Source organism: Ursus maritimus, unplaced genomic scaffold (genome assembly GCF_017311325.1).
Source record: "Ursus maritimus isolate PB19 unplaced genomic scaffold, ASM1731132v1 scaffold_10, whole genome shotgun sequence".
NCBI lineage: Eukaryota > Metazoa > Chordata > Mammalia > Carnivora > Ursidae > Ursus > Ursus maritimus.
The window spans coordinates 66,993,270-67,020,216 of NW_024423344.1; the positions used below are offsets into that span (position 1 = coordinate 66,993,270).

At 45.1% G+C, this 26,947-nt stretch overlaps 1 protein-coding gene across 1 annotated transcript in view; it reads left to right on the forward strand.

Annotated features, from left to right (window-relative positions):
• The first annotated feature begins 668 nt into the window (after window positions 1-668).
• FARP1 (FERM, ARH/RhoGEF and pleckstrin domain protein 1) overlaps window positions 669-26,947 on the forward strand; it is a 218,372-nt gene continuing 192,093 nt past the window's right edge. The window contains exon 1 of the mRNA XM_040623988.1: window positions 669-862. Within this exon, the coding sequence (XP_040479922.1) occupies window positions 692-862 (171 nt within the window). The 5' untranslated portion in view covers window positions 669-691. The remainder of the gene's footprint in view (window positions 863-26,947) is intronic.

The following is a 26,947-nucleotide window of genomic DNA, read 5'->3' on the forward strand; positions in this document are numbered from 1 at the left end:
TTTTAAAGAAATAACATTGTTGTCGATACTATTATACGTAGAATGGTTTCTTGGGAAAGGGGGAACAATGGGAGGGGGTGGCAGGAAAGGAATGCATTAGAAGGTAATTGTGATAGAAACAAGCAGAAGAAATGGGGAGAAATAGACCCTACCTTATGTCACCTGTGTTTGTGGGAGTGCGTGTTTACCTTCCTCAACAGATTATAAACTTGAGAGCCACGACGTGCGCTTTATCTTTTTATAATACCCGCACTACTTGGTATGTTAGTGTGTCCATAAGAGGTAATTAAAGGATGCTAATGGTATGGCTTAGGCATTGTCTGTCCTCTTCCATCCAGACTCAAAAAGTTGTGCCCAGCTCACCATAGACACGGAATAATGTGTTGAACACAGCTGAACTTATAGTTTGAATAAGAGCCGACTGTAAAACTAGGAAAGAAGATATGTTAAAATATGCACAACTATTTGTATGTGTTGGTTGAGGGTGACCTGATTTTTTGTGAAGGCGCCGAAGCCTCCCCATGCGTGAGTCCTGTGCAGGGGACAGAGAGCCCATCGAGCTGTGGCTCCTCCGATTCAAGCAAGGCTCGGAGACCACAGGTGTTCCTTAGGTGCTTGAAATGAGTCCCCTCTTCTGATGTATTTTTCTTTCTCCCTGCTTCCTGCAGATATTGTGTAGTCTGCTTTCACCATGGGAGAAATAGAGCAGAGGCCAAGTCCAGGATCGCGACTGGGGGCCCCGGAGAATTCGGGGATCAGCACCTTGGAACATGGACAGAAGCCGCCCCCAACACCTTCCGGGAAACTCATGTCCATCAAAATCCAGATGCTGGATGACACCCAGGAGGCATTTGAAGTTCCAGTAAGTCAGGGTAGATCTGTGAACGCAAACGTGAGGGCAGCCCTCAGCACGGGGAGGTTCCTTTCATCCCTGCCTTCAGTGGAGGGAGGTGGCGGGGGGAGGGTCCGCACCTCCCTCTCCACCCCCAGCATGCTCCTCTGACCCATTCTGGTTCTCCGCTGTCTGATTTTTTTTGACTCCTGCATGCATTGCCTAGAAGTGGTCTCAGTGGGCAGATGACTTGAATCACACAGACTTTCCTACGTGAATATGTATGTGTCTGCATATGCACGTATGATATGTAGATATTTAAGCTGGGTGGAGTTGTGGTCTTGGGGATGCGTCTCTCATTTGCTCACTACAGGTATTCCTCTCACGTTGGTGTGCTTGTGTGCACGTGCGTGTGCCGCTTCTCTAGGGTACGGGCAAGAAAAGTCCTGAGAAAACCATCAAAGACCTGCACGCATGTTTTCATGTCAGGAGAGATGTGGACGTCTGTGTTCAAGGGTGGGAAGTAGGGGGTGAAGAAAACCCTGATCTAGGTCCACGGTGCAGCAGCCCCAGAATTGCAGAGGGCCCCCATCCCAGGGACCAGGGGAGGAGATGGGGGTGTCTGGGAGCCGGGCAGGGAGGGAGGAATCCACAGCCTTGGCCTCTTTCATCTGTGGGAGGCCTGTACCCTGGCTCTCGCTCCCGCGCCCCCATGGTTCTGTTTTTCCTCCGAGCCCCTGCCGCCGCCTATTCCTCCTCTCCAGCCTCCTCCTGCTGGAGGTTAGGGACCCAGCACCCGTTCCAAGCAGGTGAGGATTTCTTGTGCCCAAAGCGGGGAGGGCGAGATGACACTTTCCTCCAGACTCCTTATCCCTCACGTGGATTCGGGTCCATAGACCTTGTGTGTAGCTCACTTTGGATTTAGTTTTCTGTGTTCTGTCTCAGGCACTATACACCACATCTAGCATTGTTGGTGGGGAAGAAAATAACTCCTGAATTCTAAACGGCCGACTTAAAACACAAAACTTTGGGAACATAACCTGTTTTTAAATTGGAGACGATCCGTCTATTATTCCTGTTGGCTAGAGGGACTGTGGGATTTAATAGTTGACATAAACGTCTGTAACCCGTCATGTAATCACTTATGCAGTATGATTCTCTAAATCATATTCATCTTAATACTGTTCCGAGAGTGTGAATTACCATTAAGCGTCTCCGGGAAAGATAAACCTCGGAATAGCTATGCTTAAAACTGCCAATTTATCGTACATATATTTTCCTGTTGTGGAATGCGTGTCTTTCTGGTGAACAAAGCCATTGCCGATCTGCTGAGACTATAACGTGAATGAGTGCACCTCCCAGCCTGTTAGAATTAGGCCTTCTGGAGCGGGTGCCCCCTCCCCCTTTCCAGTGCCTTCTCTTCATTGCCAGACTGGTTTGGTGAGGTATTTAGTTTCAGGGTTTCCTGTTGGTACCGTGCTAAGGGCTTCTGAGCCCATGTCTCTAGCTACACATTCTATTAAATGGTGTTCCTGTGTGTGCTTTGGACTGAGGAGTGACCAAATTTTGCTGTTGGGTGCATGACCTACAGGGAGTGTTGTACTGCCTTCAGCTGTGTTTCTTCAGTTTCCCTAAACCAAAGGATGTCGGTAACAGCTTGGACTGTATAGGATCTCCCTAAGGAATAAGAATAGAAGTAAGCTTTCATCTTTTAACAATTATTTTACTTGATAATTGCTGGCGTCTATGCTTTGCATTTATAATCCTTCTTTCTGGAAGGAACTTTTCTCCTTTCCTCCCCATAAACTCCTATGCACCCTTAAGGACCCTATCAGTTTTACCCAGATGCTAACTTTTGAGGCAGTGCCTGGGCTTTTTCTTCCCTCCCTCAGATTTCTTTGCTTATATGCCTATAAGGGTAGACCTGGACTGCTTGGGTTCAAATTCCAGCCTTTTTTACTGACTCCTTGATCACCTTGGATAAGGTACCTCTCTATTATCTCTTTCTCCTTTGAAAAATGAGGTGAATAATAAACCCAATCTCCTACTGTGATAATAAAGTTGTTCCAAACCCTTTATTTGTACCAACTCGGCCTATAATAAGCACTTAATATGAGGAGTGATGCCGTTGCCACTTCACTGGGCAGGGACCTTGCCTTAGTGTCACATTCCAGCACCTAGCACAGTACCTGGCATGTGGTAGGTGCTCGTTAAAACGTTTGCCGACTGCATGTGAGAATGAGTTTATCTTACAAGTAGAACTTAATGTCATTTTTTTCCCACACGTCTCCTCCGTTCATATTTTATTTTGATTTTTCTGGTTTGGCCAGAATGTTCCCTCTCAGCCAGTGGGTAACAGATGTTTTCTGTAACTGCCTGTAGAAAGGCAGATATCAGCATTTTTATTGACAGAGCTGATTCTAAATTGCTACCTTGTGCTCTTTAAGAAGAGAGACAGCCAGGCCTTCACGCAGCTGGAAGGCATCAGGCCGGCCACGGTGACTCAGTCTTCGCACTCAGGATGGGAGCACAGTGACGCAGGATTGCGAGAGCCCCAGCCGCCTGTAACTGCTGGAAAACCTTGCTGCACAACTTTTTGCTGTGAATTCATACGGCCGGGTGTGTGACCCTGGAAGTGTCTCCCTTGCCCACACGTGACTGCTCCTTGGATTGGGTGCCTCGAGAGAATGAACTCTCCTTCCTCGCTCCCCATTTGCCGCACAGAGGAGCGGGGCACACGGCCAGAAGTCCTGGCAGTTTCCCCTTGCGAACATTCTTCTCTGAACCCTCTATTTCCTTGGGGATTGAATTTCCTGGGCTTTTTCTCATTAGTTCTGATTTAGAGTAGAAGGCAGGCGGAGTCCTCATTTAAACTACAAATTCCCTAAACCGTTCCTAGCACAGATAACCAGACCGTAGTCCGTGTGGTTGTGTCTCTGGTTATTCATAGCCTTTCTGAAAAAGTTCTTTAAGCGTTGAACCTTTTGAAAAGCAATCGTGGTGAGTGCCGGTTTCTTCTACCTTGTAGTTCCATCTCCCACCTTTGCTCTTGACCTTGGATGGTCACCTTACGTATTTCCTCTGCAGAGCAGAAAGTTCAGACACAATATGGAGAGTGAATTCTTACATGGCATCGTCTCATCTCTATGTGGAAAATGCTGTGCAAATAAGCCTCACCCTGATCTGCAAAGTGCTCTTCCAGCCCGTGGTTCTAAAACAAAGGGCCTCATGCAGATCTGAAAGGGTTAATGACGCGTCTCCCTGCCCCTCACCGCAGCCAGGGCCAGCCCCCACTCAAGATCTCCGAGAAGGTTTTATGTGTCCTGGCCTCCTGACCCCGCTGGTAAACACACACTGTTCCTACTGACGTCGTTCGCACGAAACAGATGGTCTCTCCTCCGAGTGTTTATTCAGTTTGTGTTTTCATTAGCAAGGTCACTCTAGGAAGAGTTGAGAAGATCAGGGGACATAAAAGAGCCATTTCCTTTGCTGCTTTGGAGCAGCCCTGGTTAATAAAAAAAAAACAAAACAAAACAAAAAACAAAAACAAAAAACAAAACACGTGGGAAAGCCGCTCATGGGACCAGAAGACACCTGGTCTGTGTTGAGTTGGCAGGAATGGCTGAGTGCAGGCCAGTCGGCAGTGGGGGGAACCTTCTAGAAGCAGTGCACAGCACGAGTTGTGGCAGAAGGAACTTGGTGTCAACCAGAGCTGTTGAGGGGTCCCATCACTGTGCTTGCTGTGTATTTGTCATGTCCTCGCTTCCCTCGGAAGCCTGTTTAGCTCCCAGGTGCGTGAGGATGAAGTGGATTCGTGAGTGTGGGAAGGCTGGGGGGAATGGTGAGCCTCCCCCAAGGGCCCGACTGCTGAGCTGCTGGGGCTACAGTGCCCTAGTTCTGCACTGCTGTCCGTGGCGGTTCCCCTTCTATGCTAGCATCTCATGGAGCCCCGCCCTCGTTGCCATTCTCGGTTGGGGCTCCAGTGCGTTAGCAGATACCCGATGTGTGTGCCCGACCGCCCCCACCTCTGCCCACAGTCGGTCCTCTGACTTGCGACCTGGAGAGGTGGTTGGTGCTGTTCTCTTTTAAGGTGACGGTGCCCATGGGAAGAGCTTTTAATTCCTTCCCCCATTTTTGTACAGCATTAAGATAGCTCTGGGTTTGGAGCCCAGCCTGCATGACCCCCAATACTGTCTCCCCTTCCCTGCACTTAGCGTCACCTCTCCTTTGGCTCCTAAGGGGAAGGTCTCCTCTCTGAGCTGCTCCGGTGCTCTCCCCGTTGTAAACACCACCCAGCTTCACTTCCAGCACATTTCTCTCTGACCTGCCCACAGTCCAGGGCCCCCATGGCTCTTGCTGGGGGCCCTGCTCTCTCTCCTTACAGTGCTTGTTCTCTGTATCTCTAATTAGACTTTGAACCACCTGCTCTAATCTTCTTTTTTCCTTAGTTCCTTTATGTCCCTGCTGAGACTCCGTTTGCTTATCTGCAGAATGAGGTGCTTGGTCTAGATGATATTAAAGGCTTTTTTTCCTCCCTTTTTTTTGGAAGCCGGGACTCTGCATTGACATCCTTGTTGATGGATTGTTTAAGTTTTCAGGATGAGTATTTGTTAATTGCCTGGGCAGATGGTAAACTCTGAGAAAAGGAACTTTTTAAAAACAAACACCCCCCCCCAAAAAAAAAAAAAAACCAAAAACCAACCAAACCTGATCGGACACAGAAGTTACTATTACCTAGTAAGTACTAAAAAGGAAAAAAAAAAAAAAAAAAGTGGGGGTGAACAAGCGTGCTGTGATTTATATATATACATATATATATATATATGTATATATATAATTTATGGAGCATCAGGAAATGTCAGTATTTAATTTGCAAGTGTGTGTGTCGAGGGGGTTACTTACATAAATCTCACTGAACTAAATTGGGCTAAACTATATTGAGTTGACAGTGGAAAATAGAAGATTGAAAGAAATCAGTTACTTTCTCGACAACACATTATTAGTAGGAAATCTGTTTGTTGAAAACAGGAGACCTCTAAAATTTTTAAGATCTCATTGGCATGTCCTAGTAAGAGTCCACGAGGGTTTTTTTGTTCTTAGCAAAGGTTTTATTTGTGTGAGAGCATGAGCAAGCACAAGTGGGAGGAGGGGCAGAGGGAGAGGGAGAAGCAGGCTCCACCCTGAGCAGGGAGCCCAAGGCAGGGCTCGATCCCAGGACCCGCAGATCGGGACCTGAGCCGAAGGCGGACGCTTCACTGACTGAGCCACCCAGGCGCCCCTCTTAGGGTCCATCCCTAAATGTTATTAAACATTGATTTTCATTTTCTTACCTTTTGAAGTGAAACTTAATACCTAATTTTCACTGAACCTGGGCTTGACCTCTGCTGAGCGCTTGTTCTCCAAGTGCTTGGGTTCTTCCAAAGGTCTTAAATGGTTCTAGAATTTTAAAGCTATCTACATCAGCTTGAGCTCAGAAAAAGGACGCAGACAAGTTTGTCTCCAAAGCTCCGCGATTCCTTGGTGGACCTCCCCTTGATGCCTCCCCCAGAGCAACTGTGTCTTTAGGAAAGCAGGCTCCTTTTGTCTCTTGGTCTTTTTTATTTTGAATGAATTTTGTGTCCCATCCCCCTTCCCCTCCCTTCTTTGTTTTTATTGCAGCCGTCTTAGAGAAGGTGCCCTTTTGGAAAAGCTGCTGAAAGTGCTTTTATTTATTTTTTTGTCCCCAAAGAGATGGAATATATATTTAACTGAAGGTCTTGTGGGGGGAAATAGATGTTCCTTTCTTAGAAGTGTGCTTCTCACTCCCCTGGAATTACAAGCCCCGGGCAGTGGGGTGGGCTGTTCCGTCCAGTGGATGGGGTTAGAGTGATGCTAGGAGGCAGGTGGGGGTCGCAGGACTGCTTGATTTCTCTCTCATTCTCTCTCTCTCTCTCTCTCTTTTTTTTTTTTTTTTTTTTGCATGCAGTGCACTTGGAAGGGGGAGGAGGAGGTGGGGAAGGAGTTGGCAGTGGTGAGACCTGAATAAAATTTAATTGGCCATTTAAAACCGAGAAGGGAGCGGTGTCTGCTGGGGCTGCCTTAGCTAGCTCTTAAAGCAGCTGCAGTTTGAACCCAGAATGAAGGGAAGAAATCTCCCCAGTTCACTCAGCTTTTAAAAAATAAGTCCGTGATTCTTTGCTTATCTGTGTTGCTTTTGGCTCTTTTTATGAGCAGAGTTTCTGAAATAGTATTTTATGTCCACTCTGCGTCGTTCTTTCTGTGTTTTATTTAACTGGAATGATCAATGGGGCTGTCTGGGTCTGGCCTCATGAGGTTACATTTAAAGGCCATTTGAATAGATTAAAACTTTTTTTTCATAAATCATTTCAGCCTAATACTGTTAGCCTTCCTTTCTGGCTCCTTGAAGCCAAGAGTAGAATTTAGACGTCGGCCTGAAATATTTGTGTGCACCCCTTTCAACTTCGGCTTAGATGACTCGTGATCAAAGTCTGCTCTGCGGCTCTGACGTGATCGCAGGAATTCCATACAGCCGTTGGCTCTTTTCTCCCTGAAGAGTCTCTCAGTAGAACCTCATAAATTAAAAACAACAAAAACGCCCCCCCCAAAAAACTGTAATTGAGAATGTCTGTGTCTGACATTAAAATGGGCCAATATGCTGAGCAAACATAGGGAGTTTGAGAGCTGCTTTCTGCCCCCCTCTTTTAATTGGAGATAATAAATTGTCTAATTCCAAGAAACAGAGGAGTTGGGAAAATCCAGGACACTGGATCCTGGCTTCTTCATCACTCAGTGGCTGCGCGGCTCTAGGCGAGCAGATAACCATTCTGTCCGCCTGTCTCTCCTCCCTGAGTATGGAGGGTGCCTGCCTCGTGGGGCTGCGGTGAAGTCCGGGAAACACTCCTTGCAGAGCCCTGGACTCGAATCAGCTTCTCAAGAAGGTCTTTTTTGTCCTCCTTTCCTGCTAAGCTTTAGTTCCTGGCTTGTTCTTTAACAGAGTTGAGATTGTGCTTTCTTTGTAGAGCTGTTGGCTAGGTGAAATTGGGGAAAAAGTATGAAAGCACTTCAAGATAAAATGAAAATAGCATGCTCATGGTGGATGGGATAACCCCCCCCCCCGGCGTTCTACAGAGTCTCACATTTGATTTGAACGAACTTTCTTTGGAGGGTTCATCTTAAAATAGAGCTGTAGCCCAGGTGGCTTTTGAAGGTCTTTAAGAACGAAGTACCACGCGGAGAGCTGTGATGAATCCTTGGTTTCCGACAAGTGCATTTACTGCCTTTTTTTTTTTTTTTCCTTTTTTTTCTTTTTTCCAAAACCTATCTGCAGCTTCTCTGAGCTTGAGTTTGGTTAGCTTTGGGGGGGGGGGGTGCTTTTAGCTTAATTTTCCTGTGCATTCTAGCACAGGCTGGCTGAAGGATTTCAAGGTGGATGCAGGCTGCGGTCAAGACTTGTAGGACAGCCCTTCATGGTGCGGGCTCTGGGGGCCCTTTGAAGAATGTGCATAGCTGGCGAGATACTCCTGTTTGAATGTTAGTGTGAAATATGAAAATAAATCACTGATTTTTAAAAAAATTATCTGTTTTTAGAAATCCCTCATTTCTTGTCTTCCATCTCTTTGGGCATTTGAGTTGGACCTTAGTTTTAACTGCTGAGAAAGGGCATGGAAAGATTGGAATCCATTTGGGGGTCTTCTGTAAGTGAGCAGTTCTGAAAGTCTTTAACACTTCGTAACTGTAAGCGAGCACTTTTTGGGTTTCTCTTTCCTCATTATATAAACAGGAAGCTAGACTAGATACCCGCAGTGGAATTCTGTGGCTCTGGTGTTATTTTACGGAATGTGATCTGGAAAACATGATAGGAGTTGTACCACTGTTTATGAACACACAAGGCAAGGTGCTGCTAGTGATAAGAAAGGGAATAAAAATGACTGCCTTTAAAAAAAAAATCCGTGAGCTAGACATTGTGCTGATAAGTCTGTCCTTATAGTCTCTTATTTGTGGCTGAGCTAGGCACGGGGGGCATGAGACTTGAGGGGTTGAGGGACTTGACTTGGTCTGAGTCACAGAGCTGGGGAAGGGAGGGAGCTGGGTCCTGGCCCTTCCCATCCCTACACTGAAGCCCTGCTTTCCCCACACCATGAGATTGTTCAGGGCCATAAGTAGCCCTTCGGATAAGCCAGCAGGTCCGTTGTGCCGGCCCCCAGCTCATGCTGGTGATAGGCGCCCTTAGGTGCGGGGGATAGATTGAACGGAGCTAAGTCTGCAGGAGGAGCGCCCAGTGACCAGAGGCCTTGCAGTGTTTGTCCACATGGTGTTTACCAGTACAGACTCCAGATGGATTGCCCACACAGAAGACGACCCAGGAGAAATTGGGGAGGTAGAATTGATAGGACATGGCAGCTCATGGGAGGGGAGCACCCAGAGAATGGGAGACTGTACAACTCTTAGGTTTACAACTTGGGTGGCTCCATGCTGTCACAGAAGACTAGGAAATCACCCGGCACAGGCCTTTCCATGACAACTGTCGTACTAGAAATTGTGTCTCCCGGTAGTTGACATGAAAGGAACATTGCTAATGTTGCTAATAAAAGGCACTGCCTTCTTCTTAATCACAAAGAAGAATCTGTGACTCTGTAAATGAACCTCTAAGCTTCACCGTGATTATGTAAATTGTACGGCCTGGAAGTATCAAGTGGAGGTTGATTGCTTGGTTTCCACTTATACTAGGAAAATTCTGTTTACTCTTTGAATTTCCATTTCCTTGTCATCCAGAAGCGACTCTGTTCAGCTTGCCACGCTGAAGCAAAGGCCAGGCTGGGAAAGCGTTTAAATCCAGGGTCTTGAAAGGACCATGCTCCAAATCGTTAGGAAGGGGTGATAGCAGTCATGAGCTTGTTTAATTTTGATGCAGTTTACTTATGAGGTGTAACATCGAGTGCCTTTGGCTGTAGGTCGTCTTTCTGGGGTCATTTGTCAGAATCCGTTTCTGTCCGCAAACGGACCGCAAATGCTCAGTTACCTTGGGTCTAGACAGAAGGCTGAATGTCTACAGCATTGAAAAGCAAGACCCAAGAGCATTTGTCGAGTTATTAGGGTATTAAAACAATACCTTTTTTATGGTTAAAATCTGTATGTGTTTCCTAGGGTTGCTGCAACACAGTACTATAGACTGGGGGCTTCGACAACAGAAATGTATTCCCTCTCCATTCTGGAGGCCGGAAGTCCAAGATCAAGCTGTCTGCAGGGTTGGCTCCTTGAGAGGGAGAATGTGTTCCATGCCTCTCTCCTAGGTTCTGGTGGTGTAGATGGGATGCCCCGATCTGGCTGGTAGATGGGACGCCCCCATCTCTGCCTCCATGTTTCCATGGCATTCCCCCTCTGTTGGGTGACTGCCTCTAAATTTTCTCTTTCTATAAGGACACCGGCCCCACAGGATGAGGGCCCCAGCCCTAATGACCTCGTTTGAACTAACTAGATTAGCTCTGTAAAGGCCCTATTTCCAAATTGAAGAAGTCACACTCTAAAGTAGTGGGGGGGGGGCGGTTAGGACTTCCAGTGCATGAATCTTGGGGAACCCAGTTCAACCCATAACAAATGCATAGTTAACATTAGAGAACGAAGGAAAAAAGTCTATTTCACCCTGAGCCTCAAGATGCCTTCTCCTGTTAAAAATAAAACACTTCAGGCTTTGTTCTCACTGAACAGTTAGTAGAAAGATTTCTTTCTTTTTTTTTTTTTTTTTTAAGATTTTATTTGCTTGACAGAGTGAGAGAGCACAAGCACGGGGAGGGGCAGACAGAGGAGCCTGATGTGGGGCTCAGTCCTGGGACCCTGAGATCATGACCTGAGCTGAAGGCAGCTGCTTAACCAACCAACTGGGCCACCCAGGTGCCCCCGAAAGATTTTCTTTTTTGATAGTTTTTTTTTTTTGGGGAGGGAGGCAGTTAAAACTCATTGTTAATAAGACTGGCCTATAATTTAAAGCAGTCCTCCATTTCTGATTGAGTATGTGCCCCTTAACTAGGAACAGAAATAAATAAAATGCATCTGTGACTGCTCTCGGGGCCTGGGGGACACTTGAATGTGATGGATGTCCAATAATAAATATTTGGTAACATTTTTATGAAAGCCCATGCTTTCAACAGTCTGTGACGCCCCCCCCCCCCCGCCCGCGTCGGTGGCATGGAGTCGGCTTTCTGAATCCTACTTGATCTGCCTCTGTATCTTGTCCCTCCCATGTCCCTTGCTCTTCGCCCTTGGGGCGACCTCTTCTCCCTTGCTGAGGCCATGCTCGCGGTTTAGAACCCCGTGACTTCGCACGCAGGGGGCCCGTCCCTTGCCTTGCTGGGATTCTGGCGGTGGCCACAGCTCTTTTCTCGGCGGCAACACCAGCCCGTGAAGGGCTGTAGGAAAAAAATTACACCATGGCAGAGGCTGTGGCTGTGACAAACGTCCAACCTCAGCTCCTACTTGGTCGTTGGAGCTTCCTGGCTCCTCTCATGGCGAGCCCTTGGTTACTGCTTTGCTGTGTGTACAGGGGCTGTGGTCGGTCATCCTGGTTCCTTCTGGCCAGCGCGTGCTCCTATGGCCCCACGGGAGCTGTCATCCTCGGACTTGAAGGGGCAGGAAGAGGGACTGGTTCTTAGGCCGCTCATGGTGTGGCCAGCAGGAGTGACGGCCATTGCCAGGGCCCCAGCAGGGCCAGGAAGGAAGGAGAGGAGAGGGATGAAGAGCCCACCCCTGTTCCTGACCACCCATCTCCTATCGGTGTTTCCTGCTGAGCCCACCCAGACTCCCACAACTGAGGGAGCCATGGTGAGCAGGCTGTCCTGGCCAGTCAGCAGGAGCAGTGGGGGCAGAGCAAGGACACCCCATCTCTTAGGGGGTGACCAAGCCTGTCACCTCCCAGAGAAAATGAAGACCACCAGGTGTGGCTTCCCCAAGCTTCTGCCTCCAAACTTCTGTTTGTCTCTCTCTTCCTGTGCCTTCAGTTCCAGCCTTGGGTGAGGGGTTCCTCTTTAACACCCTCTGACCCCTCCATCTTTAATCCCATCTCCTTCCGGACCTTGCTTCACCTGGCAGACCCTGACACGGATACCTTCGTTCACGTAGAAATCCGTGCTTTGAATCTGCACACGATTTTATCAGTAGAATCCAAATGACGAAGATAAAAAAGCCAGCCAGCGNNGCTTCTAGCATATACCAAATAGGAGTTGAAGCAAAACTTCCTATCACTGTTAGCCATCTGCGTCTCCCTCAGCCTGCTCGAATGCTTGCTACAGGCACGGAGATGACGTGGTTTACTGGGGCTGTGAAGTGGGACATCTGGTTTTGTAACCCGGTGCTGGGAAGCACTCTTCTCCTTCGTTAGCTGGGGTTTGGCTGTATTTAACAGCTCTCTACGTCCAGGTAGATGTCACAGGGATGACTAGTGTCCCTGTTTGCTGACCACATGATGAAGCGCCTGGGCCCCCGCCACCGCCCCACCCTCTCCTGGTTTGTTAAGCTCTTGCCCATTATTGCCCTCTCAGGAGGAAACCCTCATTCCAGGTGAAGTCCTAGTGTTTGCTCACTGTGAGCTTGCTGAAACCCTCATGACAAAGATAGTCTGTCTCCTTCTCTCCTACCCCTTCCTTTCCATTCCCAGGGCAGTTTCTCTAAGGTGGGCTTTTCCATTAGTGCCCACCGCCGCCTTCGCTTTTGAAGCTCCTAAGAGGGATATGGCAGTCTTAGAAAAGAAAACTCTAGTTTTCTCCAGAAAACTGGTTCAACAAGACCCTGCCAACAGCCGCTTGGCGTCCTGCCAACCCAGGGCTGTTGAAGAGAGGTTTTATGTGGGTACGAGCTGCATTGCTTAGCTTCCAAAATTATTTTTGCCCTCTGTCTGGCTCCAGAAATTCTTGACGAGGGGCCTGGGGAGTTGGTTTTGTTCTTGGCCATTGTTTGGTGGTACACAAGGTACTAGACTAAAGTTCTTTCTCTCTGTGCCCTGGACCCACGTGAACGCTCCGGGCAGCCCGTGGTGTTTGTAAGGCCTGCTGGCTGTGGCCTCGAAGGGTCACTTTAGACGCAGCGCATTTGCTGGGTTCCTCCATCACTTAACGACTCCATTTGACGTTTGTTGAAATAGAACATGTTAGTTTGCTAGGGCTGCCGTGACCTAGGAGCACAGGTGGGGCAGCCTCAACAACAGAAACAGGTCCTCTCATAGTTCCTGAAACCGGCGGGCGGAGATCAAGATGTCGGCAGCGTTGGTTTCCTCCTGTGGCCGTGAGGGAGACTCTCTTCCGGACGTCTCGCCTAGCTTCATGGTGGCTTGCTGACGCTCTTCCGCGTTCCTTGGCTTGTCGATGTCCCTCTGCCAATCTCTGCCTTCATCTCTGCTCGGTATTCTGTGTGTCTGTCTCCCAGTCTCTCTCCCTTTGCTGAGGCCACAGTCCTCCTACAGGCCTAGGGCCCACCCTGTCTTAACTTGATCATCTGCAAAGACCCTATTTCTAAATAAGGTCGCTGGGTGCTGGGGATTAGAACTGGAGTGTGTGAATTTTGTTGAGACCTAATTCAGCCCATATGTACAGTGACTTCTCATTGTTCAGCCTCTTCATGAAACCTCATTTGAGAAATGGTTGGGTCATTTGGCGCTGTGGCTCCTGGCTTTGCAACGTTCGTACCCAGTTTTCTGCTCTGGTTCCCTCGAAGCACAGTGGAGGATAGGACAGTTTCCCAGTATGTGGAGGAGACGCGTATTACCCAGAACTCTTCTTAAATCCTACATGTGCATAATTGAGATGAGATCTGTAGTATGAGCAGCTCTCCTAGAGGAGGAATCGTGGCTGTTTCAGTCAAGCGAACCACAGGAGTAGGTTGGTTTTGAGTAATTTTCCTTCCTCCTCCAGCATTTTTCCGTGAATCGGTAATGGGAGAGCTCTAGCTTGAGAGGCACTGAGGAGCACCTCCCCACATCATCCTGTTGCATTTCTAACATCATTCACTGGTTCTGGCGAGTATCCCTCACTTCGATGCCTTGCTTCGGGTTGAAAACACAAGGCTTTATTGCTATCCCAGTATTCTCTCAGTCTTCAAACCGTTATGCCAAACAACATCACTAACCATTAAAGAAATGCAAATCAAAATCACAGTGAGCTATCCCTTCCCACCCATTAGGATGGCTGCTATCAAAAAAACCAGAATCTTAACAAGTGTTAGGTGAGGACGTGGAGAAACTGAAACTCTTGTGCCTTTTTGGTGGGGATACAAAATGGCAGTCATGATGGAAAATATGGCAGTTGCTCAGAAATTAAAACCTACAATTACCGTAGGATCTGGTGGTGGTACTTCTGGGTGGATATCCAAAAGAACTGAAAACAGAATCTTGAAGAGAGATTGGTACACTGTGTTCATTACAGCATGATTCACAGAAGCCAGGGGGTAGAAGCAACCCAAGTGTGTATTGATGACTGAGTGGCTGACACGTAGTATATACCTCCTATGGAATATTTAGTCCTGAGAGGAAGGAAATCCTGTCACATGCTGCAACGTGGATGAACCTTGAGGACGTTACGTTAGGTGAAATAGGTCACAAAACGACAGATACTATATGAATCCACTTACACGAGGTACCGAGAGGAGTCTAATTCGTAAAGACAGTAGAGCCGTGGTCGCCAGGGCTTGGGAAGGGGAAGTGGGGAGCAGTTTTAGGGGAATGTAGTTGTAATTTTGCAAGATGAGTAAGTTCTGGAGATCTATGTGAATATACCTAATGCTAGTGAACTATATACACTTAAAGAGCATTAAGATCGGAAGTATGTTATATGGGTTTTTTAACCACAATTGAAAAAAACATTGGAAACTAGTTAAAACAGCCATGGCTGATTTCAGCTCTCGAGAAAAACAGGCTGGCCCTTCATTTCCACTGTGCTTCAGGTGACTTGTCACAGTGTACCAGCTGTGACCCAGGGGCTATGGAAATAGGATCAACCGTGGTGAAAGGGTTCGGAGGTGGGAACAGATTTGCTAAAATAAGCTAAAATCCTGACTCTTAAGTATGTGACCTCCGCTCTGTAGATGGCTGATAGAGGTACTTTGAAAACATCCAAGGTGACTTTGAAGTTTCACTAACCTTCATGGCATCGTTTGGTGTTGGCGTTGATGGCTTGATTTATGTGTCATTAGTTATCATTTTATGGCTCTTGCCTCCCACAGAGCTGTTACATTCCTTTAAGGTGGGGGGGGGGGCTGGGTGGGTTCTGGGAGACCTCCTCGGGGTTGTGGGTTTCCTGCACATACCAGGAGTAAATAGCTAATAGACCTTTTTTGTCCATTGATCTACCTGGGGGACCTTCAGCAAATCCCTTTGTCCTAAGTGTCACTTCACCTCCGGGTGCCTTGTTCTTCGCTGGGTCTTGGGTCATCTCATGATTGAGAACACTTTGCAAAGACACAATTTCAAAAACAATCCTGAAGTTATCAAAGATGTTAATGTTCAGAGATCCAAATGTCCTTTATTTTCTAGCAATTTCTATGTGCATTGACCACTTGAATAAGTTTCTCACAAACGGAATATTTTAATATTGCTTAAAACCTGTCTTCAAGTAAGCAAGCCAAGTGGTATCTCCTTGCTGCACTTGGCACTCAGATCTGCAATTAAATATTGTTTTTGAGAAACGTATGACATTCCAAGCAGAGAGCTGCCAAGACATACTATTTGGACCTTGTTCTAATTAATTCCCTGCAAATGATAAATTTTCTATTCTTTGCCCTTCTGCCCACATTTTCTCCCTCATTGCAGAGATTCATCTGACAGTGAACATGAAACAAGTAAAAAAAAAAACACACATTTATTCTGCTTGTGTTGTAGCATTTGGAAACCTGTAGGCAAGAATTTTTTACAAGAACTTTTAAATTTGTGTCCCCAAAGTATAGCATTTGGGTAAATTTTCCCAGTATGAGATTCTTCTTTCTTCTATTTTATTCACAGCTTGAGGCCTCTGAGTGACGATGTGAACTATTAACTTATGGCAGTGACAGGACATGATAACATCTCAAAGAAGTGGCTTTCTTAGAGGATAAGGTCACAGGACATTAACAAAAACCAGAAAGGAGATGTCAGCACGCTGGTGGAAAGACGTGGGACTTGCAGCATCTCACCTGAGTTGCAAAGCCCCCTTTATCTCTACCGTGTTGCCTGTTACAGTTTAGAGAAATGGAAAAAGTTGATTGAATATATAATTTTAGTCTGAGTGTTTTAAGAATTATTCAGAAAGAAAGCATTCTTTGAAAGCCAAGTTGTGACAGTCTGTTTTCTTGCAGCTTACATAATGGTCACTGGTCATGTGGCTGTGGGGTAAATGAGTCATTGCCTCTTACTTGCCTTAGAGACCTGGGTACCACCCACCACTCCCCCCCAAGGGATTTAGGCATCATTGAAAATACTGTCATTATCCACGAAGCTGCCATGATAGCTCATTTTAGTAATTGCTTGTTAACATGATAATTTTGAGCATTAGAGGTTTTGGCATCTTTGAACAGGTTCTGGGATTTAGTGAGCACCAGACAAACATTTGGTCTTTAAACACAGATTAACCCTGAAACCTTTTGAAGCTCCTTAATATTTAGGTCTACAGTAATCTGTGTTCATTGTAGAAAATTGGGAAAATGCATAAAAGTGTCAAGAAAAAAACATCAACTAGACAAAGGTATTGATATTGTTGGTATTTCCATACACTTGTCTCTGGTTTGCAAGCCACAGAAAATGACTGCCTAGTGTAAGTAAAGAAGGGGGCTGTTGAAAGTTCTTTGTGGCAGCTCCCCATGGCCAGATAGCATGGACCTGAATAATGGTGAGCCAGGCAACCGCCCTACCTGTCTTCTAGAATACCTCTTTATAAAACAAGACATATTGTATATATCAGGTGTTCCTCCATCTCTCCACCTTGGGAAGCGTAGTGATGGATGGGGGATTGGCAAAGAGGAGGAAGCTCAAGGTGTAGGAGGTGTACCCAGAGAAATGACCTCCAGCTTGTCCACAGGCACGTGATTACGATTTAACGATTCCCTGTGATGAGCTTGGGGGCAGGGAGCACCGCAAAATACGCCCAGGGCCAGACTGATATTTGGACAGAAGATAGAATGAATTCTTAAGATCTGGGCCGCGGGAGGATAGAAAGGGGACGGCAGAAAAATAGAACCCTGGACAAACTTGCGGTCGGGGAGGAGAACAGAAGCAATAAAGCTGTTAATAGGGTGACATGTAGATCGGCCCAGCGAGGTGCTATGTTGTAACCTATTTCTCTTGCCGTCTTAGGATTCGTAAAGGGACTGGAGTATTTTTCTTCCTGTTGTAGAAAATGAAGTACCCTCTCTAAAATTTGCCTTTTTGCCCCACTAGTGACTCTGAATCTTTAGGGCGCAGCAGTTTTCCTTCAGTCTCATTTGTCCAGTTAAGTCGTCTTTGTTGCAAACTGTGGTTTGAAGTGCAGGAACTTTAGATTTTATTTATTGTTCTTTCGGAGGAGAACTGCTAGGGTTTGTGGGGGGAAAAATGTTCCTCAGAAATAGTTTTCAGATTTCCGTGCTACAAGGGTAGATTTCATAAACTGGCACTGATGTGTCTCATTTAACAAGGCGTGTGAAGATCTTGTGCTTACAAATTACATGTCTGTTGAGAATGCAGTGCTTTGAAACTTTGGAGTGAGTGAGGTTTTTGATAGCGTTGCCTGATTTTCCCAGAAAAAGTCCGTAATAGCTTCCCTGTCTACAGAAGATCAAGCGAGGACCCCATGAAGGCTTGTCGTGGTGCGTGTGGTCCTCTAGGAGGCCCGCGTGTTCAAGGGCTTCTGTCTGGAGGTTGCATATCCCCGTAGGTCCCATGCCTGCAGGGTTTGCGCTTCTCAATGTGCAGTGCTGCCTTGGATTTCACTCTGGCCTAGTGGATGCTCTTTTCTTAGTAAGTTATAGATGATTGAGGACATTGGCAAAGAATCCCATTCAGCCCGTTTTATATTTACATAGAGTTCTTTGTTGAACTAAAGTGATGGTTTAGCTTTAAGAGTGGGTGGTGTTAATCAGTAACCTCTTTTTCTCCAGAGTTCAGAGCCAACTCCGAGAAGCATGCTATCCGTGGGTGGCCACAGTGTTAGCTCAGTGACTGGTAAACACCAGGCTTCCATGCTGGCCCGCCGTGCTGATCACCGGGCCCCGAACTAGACTCCCCACTCAGTCACTAGCATGCCCAACCCTTTCCCCCAAAGTCACCCATCCGATAGATACAAATTCACCCCAGGGAAGGGCTGAGTGAAGGGTACATAGAGAGGCCAGAGTTCCTGCATGAGGAACCACTACAAGGTAATGGTGTTTAAATGTTATTCAAGTCTTGTAGGAAGGTTCTATGTATGTAAAGAAGTTGATCTCTTAGGGGGAAGAAACCAAAAAGCTTTGGGACTCCCTCACCACTTAGTTCAATGGGGGAAGTTTTAAATAGCTAAGGAAGATTTTTTTACTTCCTTTCAAAATTCAAGATGTCGTCAAGGAATGACTTGTGATTCAGACTTAGGGTATTAACTCATTTGGTGTCTTCTGCCTGTGCCTGGATGTCAGACGGTATTTGGATTTTCCTCTCAATTTCCTGTGTACCTCCGGCTATCACAAGGACTCCTCTTCTTTTTTTTTTTTTTTTTTTTCGAATTTAAATCCAGGGATTTATTTTAGATTACTTAAAACAGAGAAATTAGAGGGGTATTCTCTCTCTTTTTTTTTTTTTAAATGATTTTTTATTATATTATGTTAGTCACCATACAGTACATCCCCGGTTTCTGATGTAAGGCTCGATGATTCATTAGTTGTGTATAACACCCAGCACCATGCACACGTGCCCTCCTTACTACCCATCACCGTCTATCCCATTCCCCACCCCCTCCCCTCTGAAGTCCTCAGTTTGTTTCTCATAGTCCATAGTCTTCATGTTTCATTCCCCTTCTGATTACCCCCTTTCTTTATCCCTTTCTTTCCCCTACCGATCATCCTAGTTCTTATGTTCCATAGATGAGAAATCATGATAGTTGTCTTTCTCTGCTTGACTTATTTCACTTAGCATTATCTCCTCCAGTGCTGTCCATGTTGTAGCAAATGTTGAGAACTCGCTCTTTCTGATAGCTGAGTAACATTCCATTGTATATATGGACCACAAACTTAATCCAGTCATCTGTTGAAGGCATCTCTGCTCCTTCCCACAATTTAGCTATTGTGGACATTGCTGCTATGAACATTGGGGTATATGGCCCTTCTCTTCACGCCACGTCTGTATCTTTGGGGTAATACCCAGTAGGCAATGGCTGATCATAGGGTAAATTGGTCTTTAACTTTTTATGGACCCACACTGTTTTCCAGAGGCTGCAAACAACTTGCACTCCCACCAACAATGCAGAGGATCCCCTTCTCCACATCCTCTCCCAACAATTGTTGTTTCTTGCCTTGTCTATTTTTGCCATTCCACCATGTAAGGTATCTCTCAGTGTGGTTTTGATTTGAATTTCCTTGATGGCCAATGATTTTGAACATTTTTTCTCATGTGTCTGTTAGCCATTTGTATGTCTCTTCATTGGAAAAGTGTCTATTCATATCTTTCCCCTCTGCCCATTTTTTTGATTTGTTTATTTGTTTCTCGTGTATTAGTTTGAGAAGTTCTTGTAGATCTTGATACCAGTCCTTTATCTCAGTGTCATTTGCAAATATATTCTCCCATCTCCGTGGGCCAGCTCTAGTTTCTTTTTCTGGACTGTTTCCTTGATGTGCAGAAACTTTTAATCTTGATGAAGTCCCATAAATTCATTTTATCTTTTGTTTCTCTTGCCTTTGGGGATGTGTCATGAAAAAGGTTGCTTTGGCCGAAGGTCGTAGAGGTTGTTGCCTATGTTCTCCTTTGCACTTTGATGGATTCGTCTCACATCGAGGTCTTTCATCCATTTGGAAGTTTATTTTTGTGTATGGTGTGAGACAGTGGTCAAGTTTCATTCTCTTGCATGTAGCTGTCCAATTTTCCAGCACCATTTATTGAAGAGACTCAACTTTTCCCACCGGATGTTTTTCCTGCTTTATCAAATATTAGTTGCCCAAAGAGCCGAGGGTCCATTTCTGGGCTCTCTATTCTGTTCCATTGGTCTATGTGTCTGTTTTTGTGCCAGTACCATGCTGTCTTTTGTGATCACAGCTTTGTAGCACAGCCTCTGAAAACCACTGTGATGCTCCCCAGCTTTGTTTTTCCTTTTCAACAGTTCCTTGAGATTCGGGGCCTTTCTGTTTCCATACAAATTTAAGGACTGCTTTCACCTCCAGTTCTTGAAAATGTCCTTGGTATTTTGATCGGGATAGCGTTTGAAAGTGTAGATTGCTCTGGGGTAGCATGGACATTTTAACTATGTTAATTCTTCCGACCATGAGCATGGAATATCTTTCCATCTTTTTATGTCTTCCTCAATGTCTTTTAGAGTATTATAGTTTCTAGAATATAGGTCCTTTTACTGCCTCTGGTTAAGTTAATTCCAAGGTAACATATGGTTTTGGTGCTATTGTAAATGGGATGGATTCCCTAATTTCTTTCTTCAGTCTCGTTATCAGGTATAGAAATGCAACTGATTTCTTTGTTACTTATTTTGTATCCTGTGCTTCAATAGCACAGTCTGCTCTCTATAACTTCATTAGTTTGGGAGTGGCTTTTGGGTTTTTCCATAGAGTATTTTATGTCATCTGCAAAGAGACATTTTGACTTCTTCGCCAATTTGAATACCTTTGATCCTTTTTGTCGCTTCCGATTGCTGTTGCAAGGACTTCTAGTACTATGTTGAATACTAGTGGCGAGAGGGTGCATCCTTGTTTGTGCCTTGATCTTAAGGGAAAGGCTTCCTGCTTTTCCCATTGAGAATAATATTTGCAGTAGGTTTTTCATAGATGGCTTTTATGAGATTACAGAAATGTACCCTATTCCTACACTCTGGAAGGGCTTTAATCAGGAAAGGATGCTGTATTTTAAGGTCAAATGCGCATCGATTGAGAGGACTGGCGGTTCCTGAGTCTTTTCTGTTGATATGATGTATCACGCTGATTGATTTGCCATCATTGAACCACGCTTGCATCCCAGGTATGAATCCCACTTGATCGTGATGGATAATCCTTTTAATGTACTGCTGATCTCTATTAGCAAGTATCTGTTGAGGATTTTGGCGGCCCATATTCATTAGGAAATTGGTCTGTAATTCTCTTTTGGATGGGTCTTTGCTCGTTTGGGGATCAAGGTAATATTGGCCTCATAGAATGAGCTTGGTAGCTTTCTTCTCTGTTTCTATTTTTGGAAACAGTTTAGGAGAATAGGTATTATTTCTTCTTTGAATGTTTGGTAGAATTTGCAAAACCGCCCAGGCCTGGAGTTTTGTTATTTGGAAGGTTGTTTATCACTGAGACTCAATTTCTTCATACCACTGGCCTGTTTAAGGAATCAATTTCTTCCGTTTCAATCTTGGTAGTTTATAGGTTTCAGGAAGGATTCCATCTCTTCCAGATTATTAGCTATTGGCATAGCTGTTGATAAAAATTTCTAATAATCCTTCCAATTTCAATGGTGTTCGCCGTGACCTTCCTTTTTCATTCATACCTTAATAATCTGGGTCCTTTCTCTTTCTTTCTTTTTTTGATAAGTCTTGCCAGTGGTCTGTCAATTTTATTGATTCTCTCAAAGAACCAGCTTCTAGTCCGTTGATCTGCTCTACTGTACTTCTGGTTTCTGCTTGATTGATTAGCCTTCACTGGGTCAACTGCTTTCCGTGCGTGGATTAGGCCTGTCCCTCTGTTGCTGTTCCAGCTTCTTGAGGTGAGAATATAAAACTGCATTTTAGATTTTTCTATTCTTTTGAGTGAGGCTGATGGCTATGTATTTCCCCCTTAGACTGCCTTTGCAAAAATCCCATAGGCTTGGACTGTTGTATTTTCATTCTCATTGGTCTCCATAAATTGTTTAATTTGATTTTTGATTTCCTGGTTTATCGAAATATTCTGAGCAGGATGGTTCTTAGTCTCCAAGTGTTTGAGTTTCTTCCAAATTTTCTTGTGGTTGAGTTCCAATTTCAGAGCGTTGTGGTCTGAGAATATGCAGGGGATACTTCAATCTTTTGGTATTGGTTGAGACCTGTTTGTGTCCCAGAACATGGTCTATTCTGAGAATGTTCCATGGGCATTAGAATAGGAATGAGTATTCTTGGTTTTGGGGTGTAGTGTTCTATATATATCTATGAGGTCCAACTCAAGAGTATGGCATTCACAAAGCCTTTGATTCTTTTGCTTAGTTTTTGCCAGGGTGTTCTGTCTATTTCTGATAGTGGGAGTGTTGAGGTCCCATACTAATGTATTTTTATTTATATGTCTCTTTATTCTGGTTAAGAGTTGGCTTGTGTATCTTGCTTACCCCTGTTGGGGGTATATATATTTATAATTGTCATATCCACTTATGTGAATACTTCCTTAAGAATAATATAGTGCCCTTCTGCATCTCTAACTATAGTCTGTAGTTTAAAATCCAATTTATCTGATATAGAATTGCTACCCCAGCTTTCTTTTGAGGTGTCCATTTCTGAAAGATGGTACTCCATCCCTTCTCTTTCAGTCTGAATGCATCTTTGGGTTTGAAACAGTTCTTGTAGACAGCAAAATGGATGGGTCATTTCTTTTTATCCAATCTGCAACCCTGTGGCGTTTATGGGATGGTTCAAACCATTTACATAAACTGATTACTGAGAGATAGATTTTAATGTTGCCATGTTGCCAGTAAAGTCTTTTGTTTGTATTGGCTGTGACTTCTGTTCTGTATCAATTTTGGGGCCTTTTACTTTTATAGAACTTCCGAATATCTCCTGTAGGGCTGGTTTTGGTTACAAAATGGTGCTGCAGTGACTGGCGATTCTTGAAATGTCTTTATTTCTCCATCAATTCTGAATGACAGCCTTGCTGGATAAAGGATCCTTGGCTGTCAAGTTTTTTCTGAAAGAGCTTTAAATATGCTCCCCCAACCCTTTCTCTCATTCCAGGTCTGTGTAGACAGGTCTGACGTGAATTCTGATGCTTTTGCCTTGGTGCACGTGAGAAATTTCTGCCCTGGCCGCTTTCAATACTGTATCCTTGCATCTAATATTTGGAATTGCACTATGACGTGACGTGGCGAGGTTTGTCATGGTTGAGCTTGGGGAGGGGTCCTCTCTGCCTCTTTGGACACGAATGTTTGTTTCCTTGCTAGATTAGGAAGTTTAGCACAATTTGTTCAACAATCTCTTCTAGACCTCTGTTTTTCTCCACTCCCCTCGGGATGCCGATGATTCTAACATTGGATCAAGCTTTCATTGAGTCAGTAATCTCGAACCTACATTCATGGGGTCGGATTTTTAAGACCATCTTCTATTTTCATTTTTTCCTCTATTAACTCCATCCTCCAATTCACTAACCCGGCTCCTCTGCTTCTCTGCGACCCTGGCGTCAGAGCCTCTAGTTTTGCCTGCATTTGGCTCATAGAATTTTTTAATTTGCGTCAGATCTTCGCCTCATTTCTGGTCCTTAGGATTCTGTATTCTCAGTAACCTTTTCGTTAATAGCGTTTTTCTCAATTCTACTCATCATTTTGACCATCGTATACTCTGAATTCCATTTCGATAATTTGGTTACATCCATATCCATTATTTCTGTGGCAGAGGCCACAGACTCACTGTCTTTCTTTGCTGGGGGTTCTCCTTCTTGTCATTCTGATGAAGAGGTTGTGGGTTTCCAGAGCCCGACTATTGACTGGGTCCATGGCCGTCCCCTTGTTTTATAGGGAAATTAGGATGTGGGCTTCTTTCTTTAAAGATTTTATTTATTTATTTGCAGTGGCAGCCAACCAGCGAGAGAGGGAATAAAGCAGAAGCAGGGGAGTGAGAGGAAGAAGCAGGCTCCCCAGCGAGGAGCCCGATGAGGGACTCCTTTCCTCGGAACGCGGATCACGCCTTAAACCGAGACAGGCGTCTCAATGACTGGCGCCACCCAGGCGCCGCGGTTTGCTTTCGATTTTTCAGCCTGCCTTCTGGGAGGGCCTGCGCGCCGATACTCAGGCAGCCATGTTTGGGTAGAGTCTCGGCGGCCCCGAGGGGGATGGGGATGGGCGCCTCCTGAGCCGGTATTTCCAGGCTTTTGTTCTCTGGCGGCTTCCTGGCGGTTTGTTGTGCCTCTTTCTGAGAGTTCAGAGCAGCAGCGCCACCTCAGCCTCTGTCACAGATCAGAGGGAGCAGGCCCGTCTCTAACTAATGTTCTGCCACTTTACTCTGTTTCGTTGGTGCTGCTCAACCCTCAGCGTCCCGGGATGTGCGCCCCACACCCGCGTCCCAGCTCCTCACTTCCAGGGTCGGGCGTCTGTCCTGTCCTTTGTGTTTTAATGCCGCTCAGCCGCCAGCCCCCGCGCCCGCCCCGGATCTCCTCTCACGCATCTGCTGATCCAGTGAGACACCGGGATCCGGTTCCGCGAGATGCCTGGAGTGGCTCGCACCCGGCTCGACGTCTCAGTCTGCTGTTTTATGGTGCCGCCGCGAAGCCCCGCGCCCGCCCTCCCTGTGCAGGTGGTGGCTGCCGCTCCCGCGCCCGAACGCGGCGGTTCCTCTCCCCTTCCGTTTATCTTCCGATATCTGTGCACGTGTTTCATGGCTCCCCGCTGCACTCTCAATACTCAGCGCTGGAGGTGTTCATTTGTAGAGATCCAGATGCGTCTTCCTGCGTCTCAGGCTGGTTCCGTGGTTGTTTAGGCTGGTCTGGTACCTTTCCAGCTCGACTCGGAGGACCGGCTGAAAACGGTGTCTCCTACTCCTCCGCCATCTTAACTCCTCAGAGCACAAGGACTCCTCTTCTATTTCCTTCTCAAGTCTGTAGTCGGAAAGTTGAGAAAGTTAGCATCCTGCGGTGTGTGTCTGACTCTGAGGATTCCTTCCCCCAATCAGGAGAAATTTGAATTTGCCACCAGGTTGTCAATTTACTAAACTCAAATGTTTAAAAAAAAAAAAAAAAAAAAGCCACAGGCCTAGATAGTTTTACAGTCAGTCTGGAAGGAACAGGTACTTTCTAAAATATAAAAAATATAATACATACTACTATGTGATATGGCCTCAAAACCTAATGTAGATGATATGGAAAAGGAAAGTATAGGTCAATTTTACTAATGAATGCAAGAATTATGAATAAAATACAATTGAATTAAATTTACAAAATAACACCACGTGTTGTTTTTTGTTTTTGTTTTTTTCTCCAAATATCAGCACAACTAAGGTTTATTCCATCCTCCTCCAAGGATAGTTCAACATTAGGGAATCTTTCAAAATACTAAAAACAAACAAAACCCGTTTAGATACTAAAAATGTCTAATAGTTTTTAGACATGATTTTTAACATCTGAATGAAATAGGAATAGAAATTACTTGAATATGAAGACTGGTTACCAAAATGCAGCAACATTCAATTACATGGTGAAATACTAAAACCGTTCCCATTAAAACCAACCAAATACATGATTGTCTTCTCACTGTTTCATAGTATTTTGAAAATTGTAACTTTTAAGAATAAGTTACAACTTGAATAACTTCTAATAAGTTATAATTTATATAAGACACATAAGAATAAGTTTAACTTACATGAAGAATAAGAAACTGGGAAGGTTAGCGGGGGGGGGGGGATTATTTTTCAGAGCTTGTCAGCATACACTTAAAAATCCAAGGTCATCTTTTAAGTATGTTTGAATTAAGTGAATTTGAATGAGTAAATAAAAGAAATACACAGAAACTAATGGCTTTTGTCTTCATCTTTGGATTAATCACTTAGAGGTGGGACAAAGTTCAAAATTGTGACCAAGAGTGAAAACTACTTAGATGTTTTACTAGGCAGGAACATAAGAAAAATGTAAAACTTTATGCAAGAACTTTTAAAAACGAGATCTAGGTGGTGGAGGAATATACCATAATCATGGGGGGGGGGCAGACCGTATCCTCAAATACTATTTCTCTCCGTGGGAATCGACGCATCTTACCTCTTCCCATCAGAGCGCTACAGTTTCTTGGGGGCTGGGGAAGGAGGCAAAGTGATTTTAAGTTCTTATGAGAGAAATGTGTGGGAATCACCAAGACGTTTTTGAAGTACGTGAAATGGGCCTTGCTCTTTCAGACTAAGAATTTTAGAGCCACTGTTAAAAAAGCAGGTATAGGGGCGCCTGGGTGGCACAGCGGTTGGGTGTCTGCCTTCGGCTCAGGGCGTGATCCCGGCGTTATGGGATCGAGCCCCACATCAGGCTTCTCTGCTATGAGCCTGCTTCTTCCTCTCCCACTCCCCCTGCTTGTGTTCCCTCTCTCGCTGGCTGTCTCTCTCTGTCGAATAAATAAATAAAATCTTAAAAAAAAAAAAAAAAGGTATAGCACAGAAATAGAATCAGGAGTCTGAGAACTTACAGGAAATGATATATGGGAAAAGCACATTTCAATTGGGGAAAAGAATGGTTTATTTAATAAGTGGTGCTGGCCTGCTTAGCTGTCCCTTTGGAATAAAAAAATTAGATTTTTGATCTCCTACCAGATACAGGAAAAACTTTGAGATGGATTAAAGCTCTAGCTCTCAACATAAAAATAAAACATTAGGAAAACATTTGGTAAACTATTTACATAGCCTTTCATTCTATAGGAAACTGAGACTGTAAGGGAGAAGATGAGTAAGACATACCCATTCGTTCATTCATTCCCTCAGTTTGCTGCCAGAAATGCATACCAGCTTCAGCCCGATTTGACTGTGTCCACGTCCCAGGCTGGTTATTACTAGGACACATATGACCTAATCTGTCCACTTATATCTGTAATAATTCATCATGTTGTAAATTTTTAATAAACACCACTTTCAGTGTCAGTGAAACAATTCACTAAGGGTGCTGTAGATACTTGGAGGAATTGAAGTTGCTATATTAATCCTCTATTTATTGAAATTCCATTAGCAATTGCAAAGTTATGGCGAAACTTTGGAACCAATCAAGCAGAATGCTGGATTTGAGAAAGTCCTTTTTGACTTAAGAGCTAATGTTGTCTCCGCT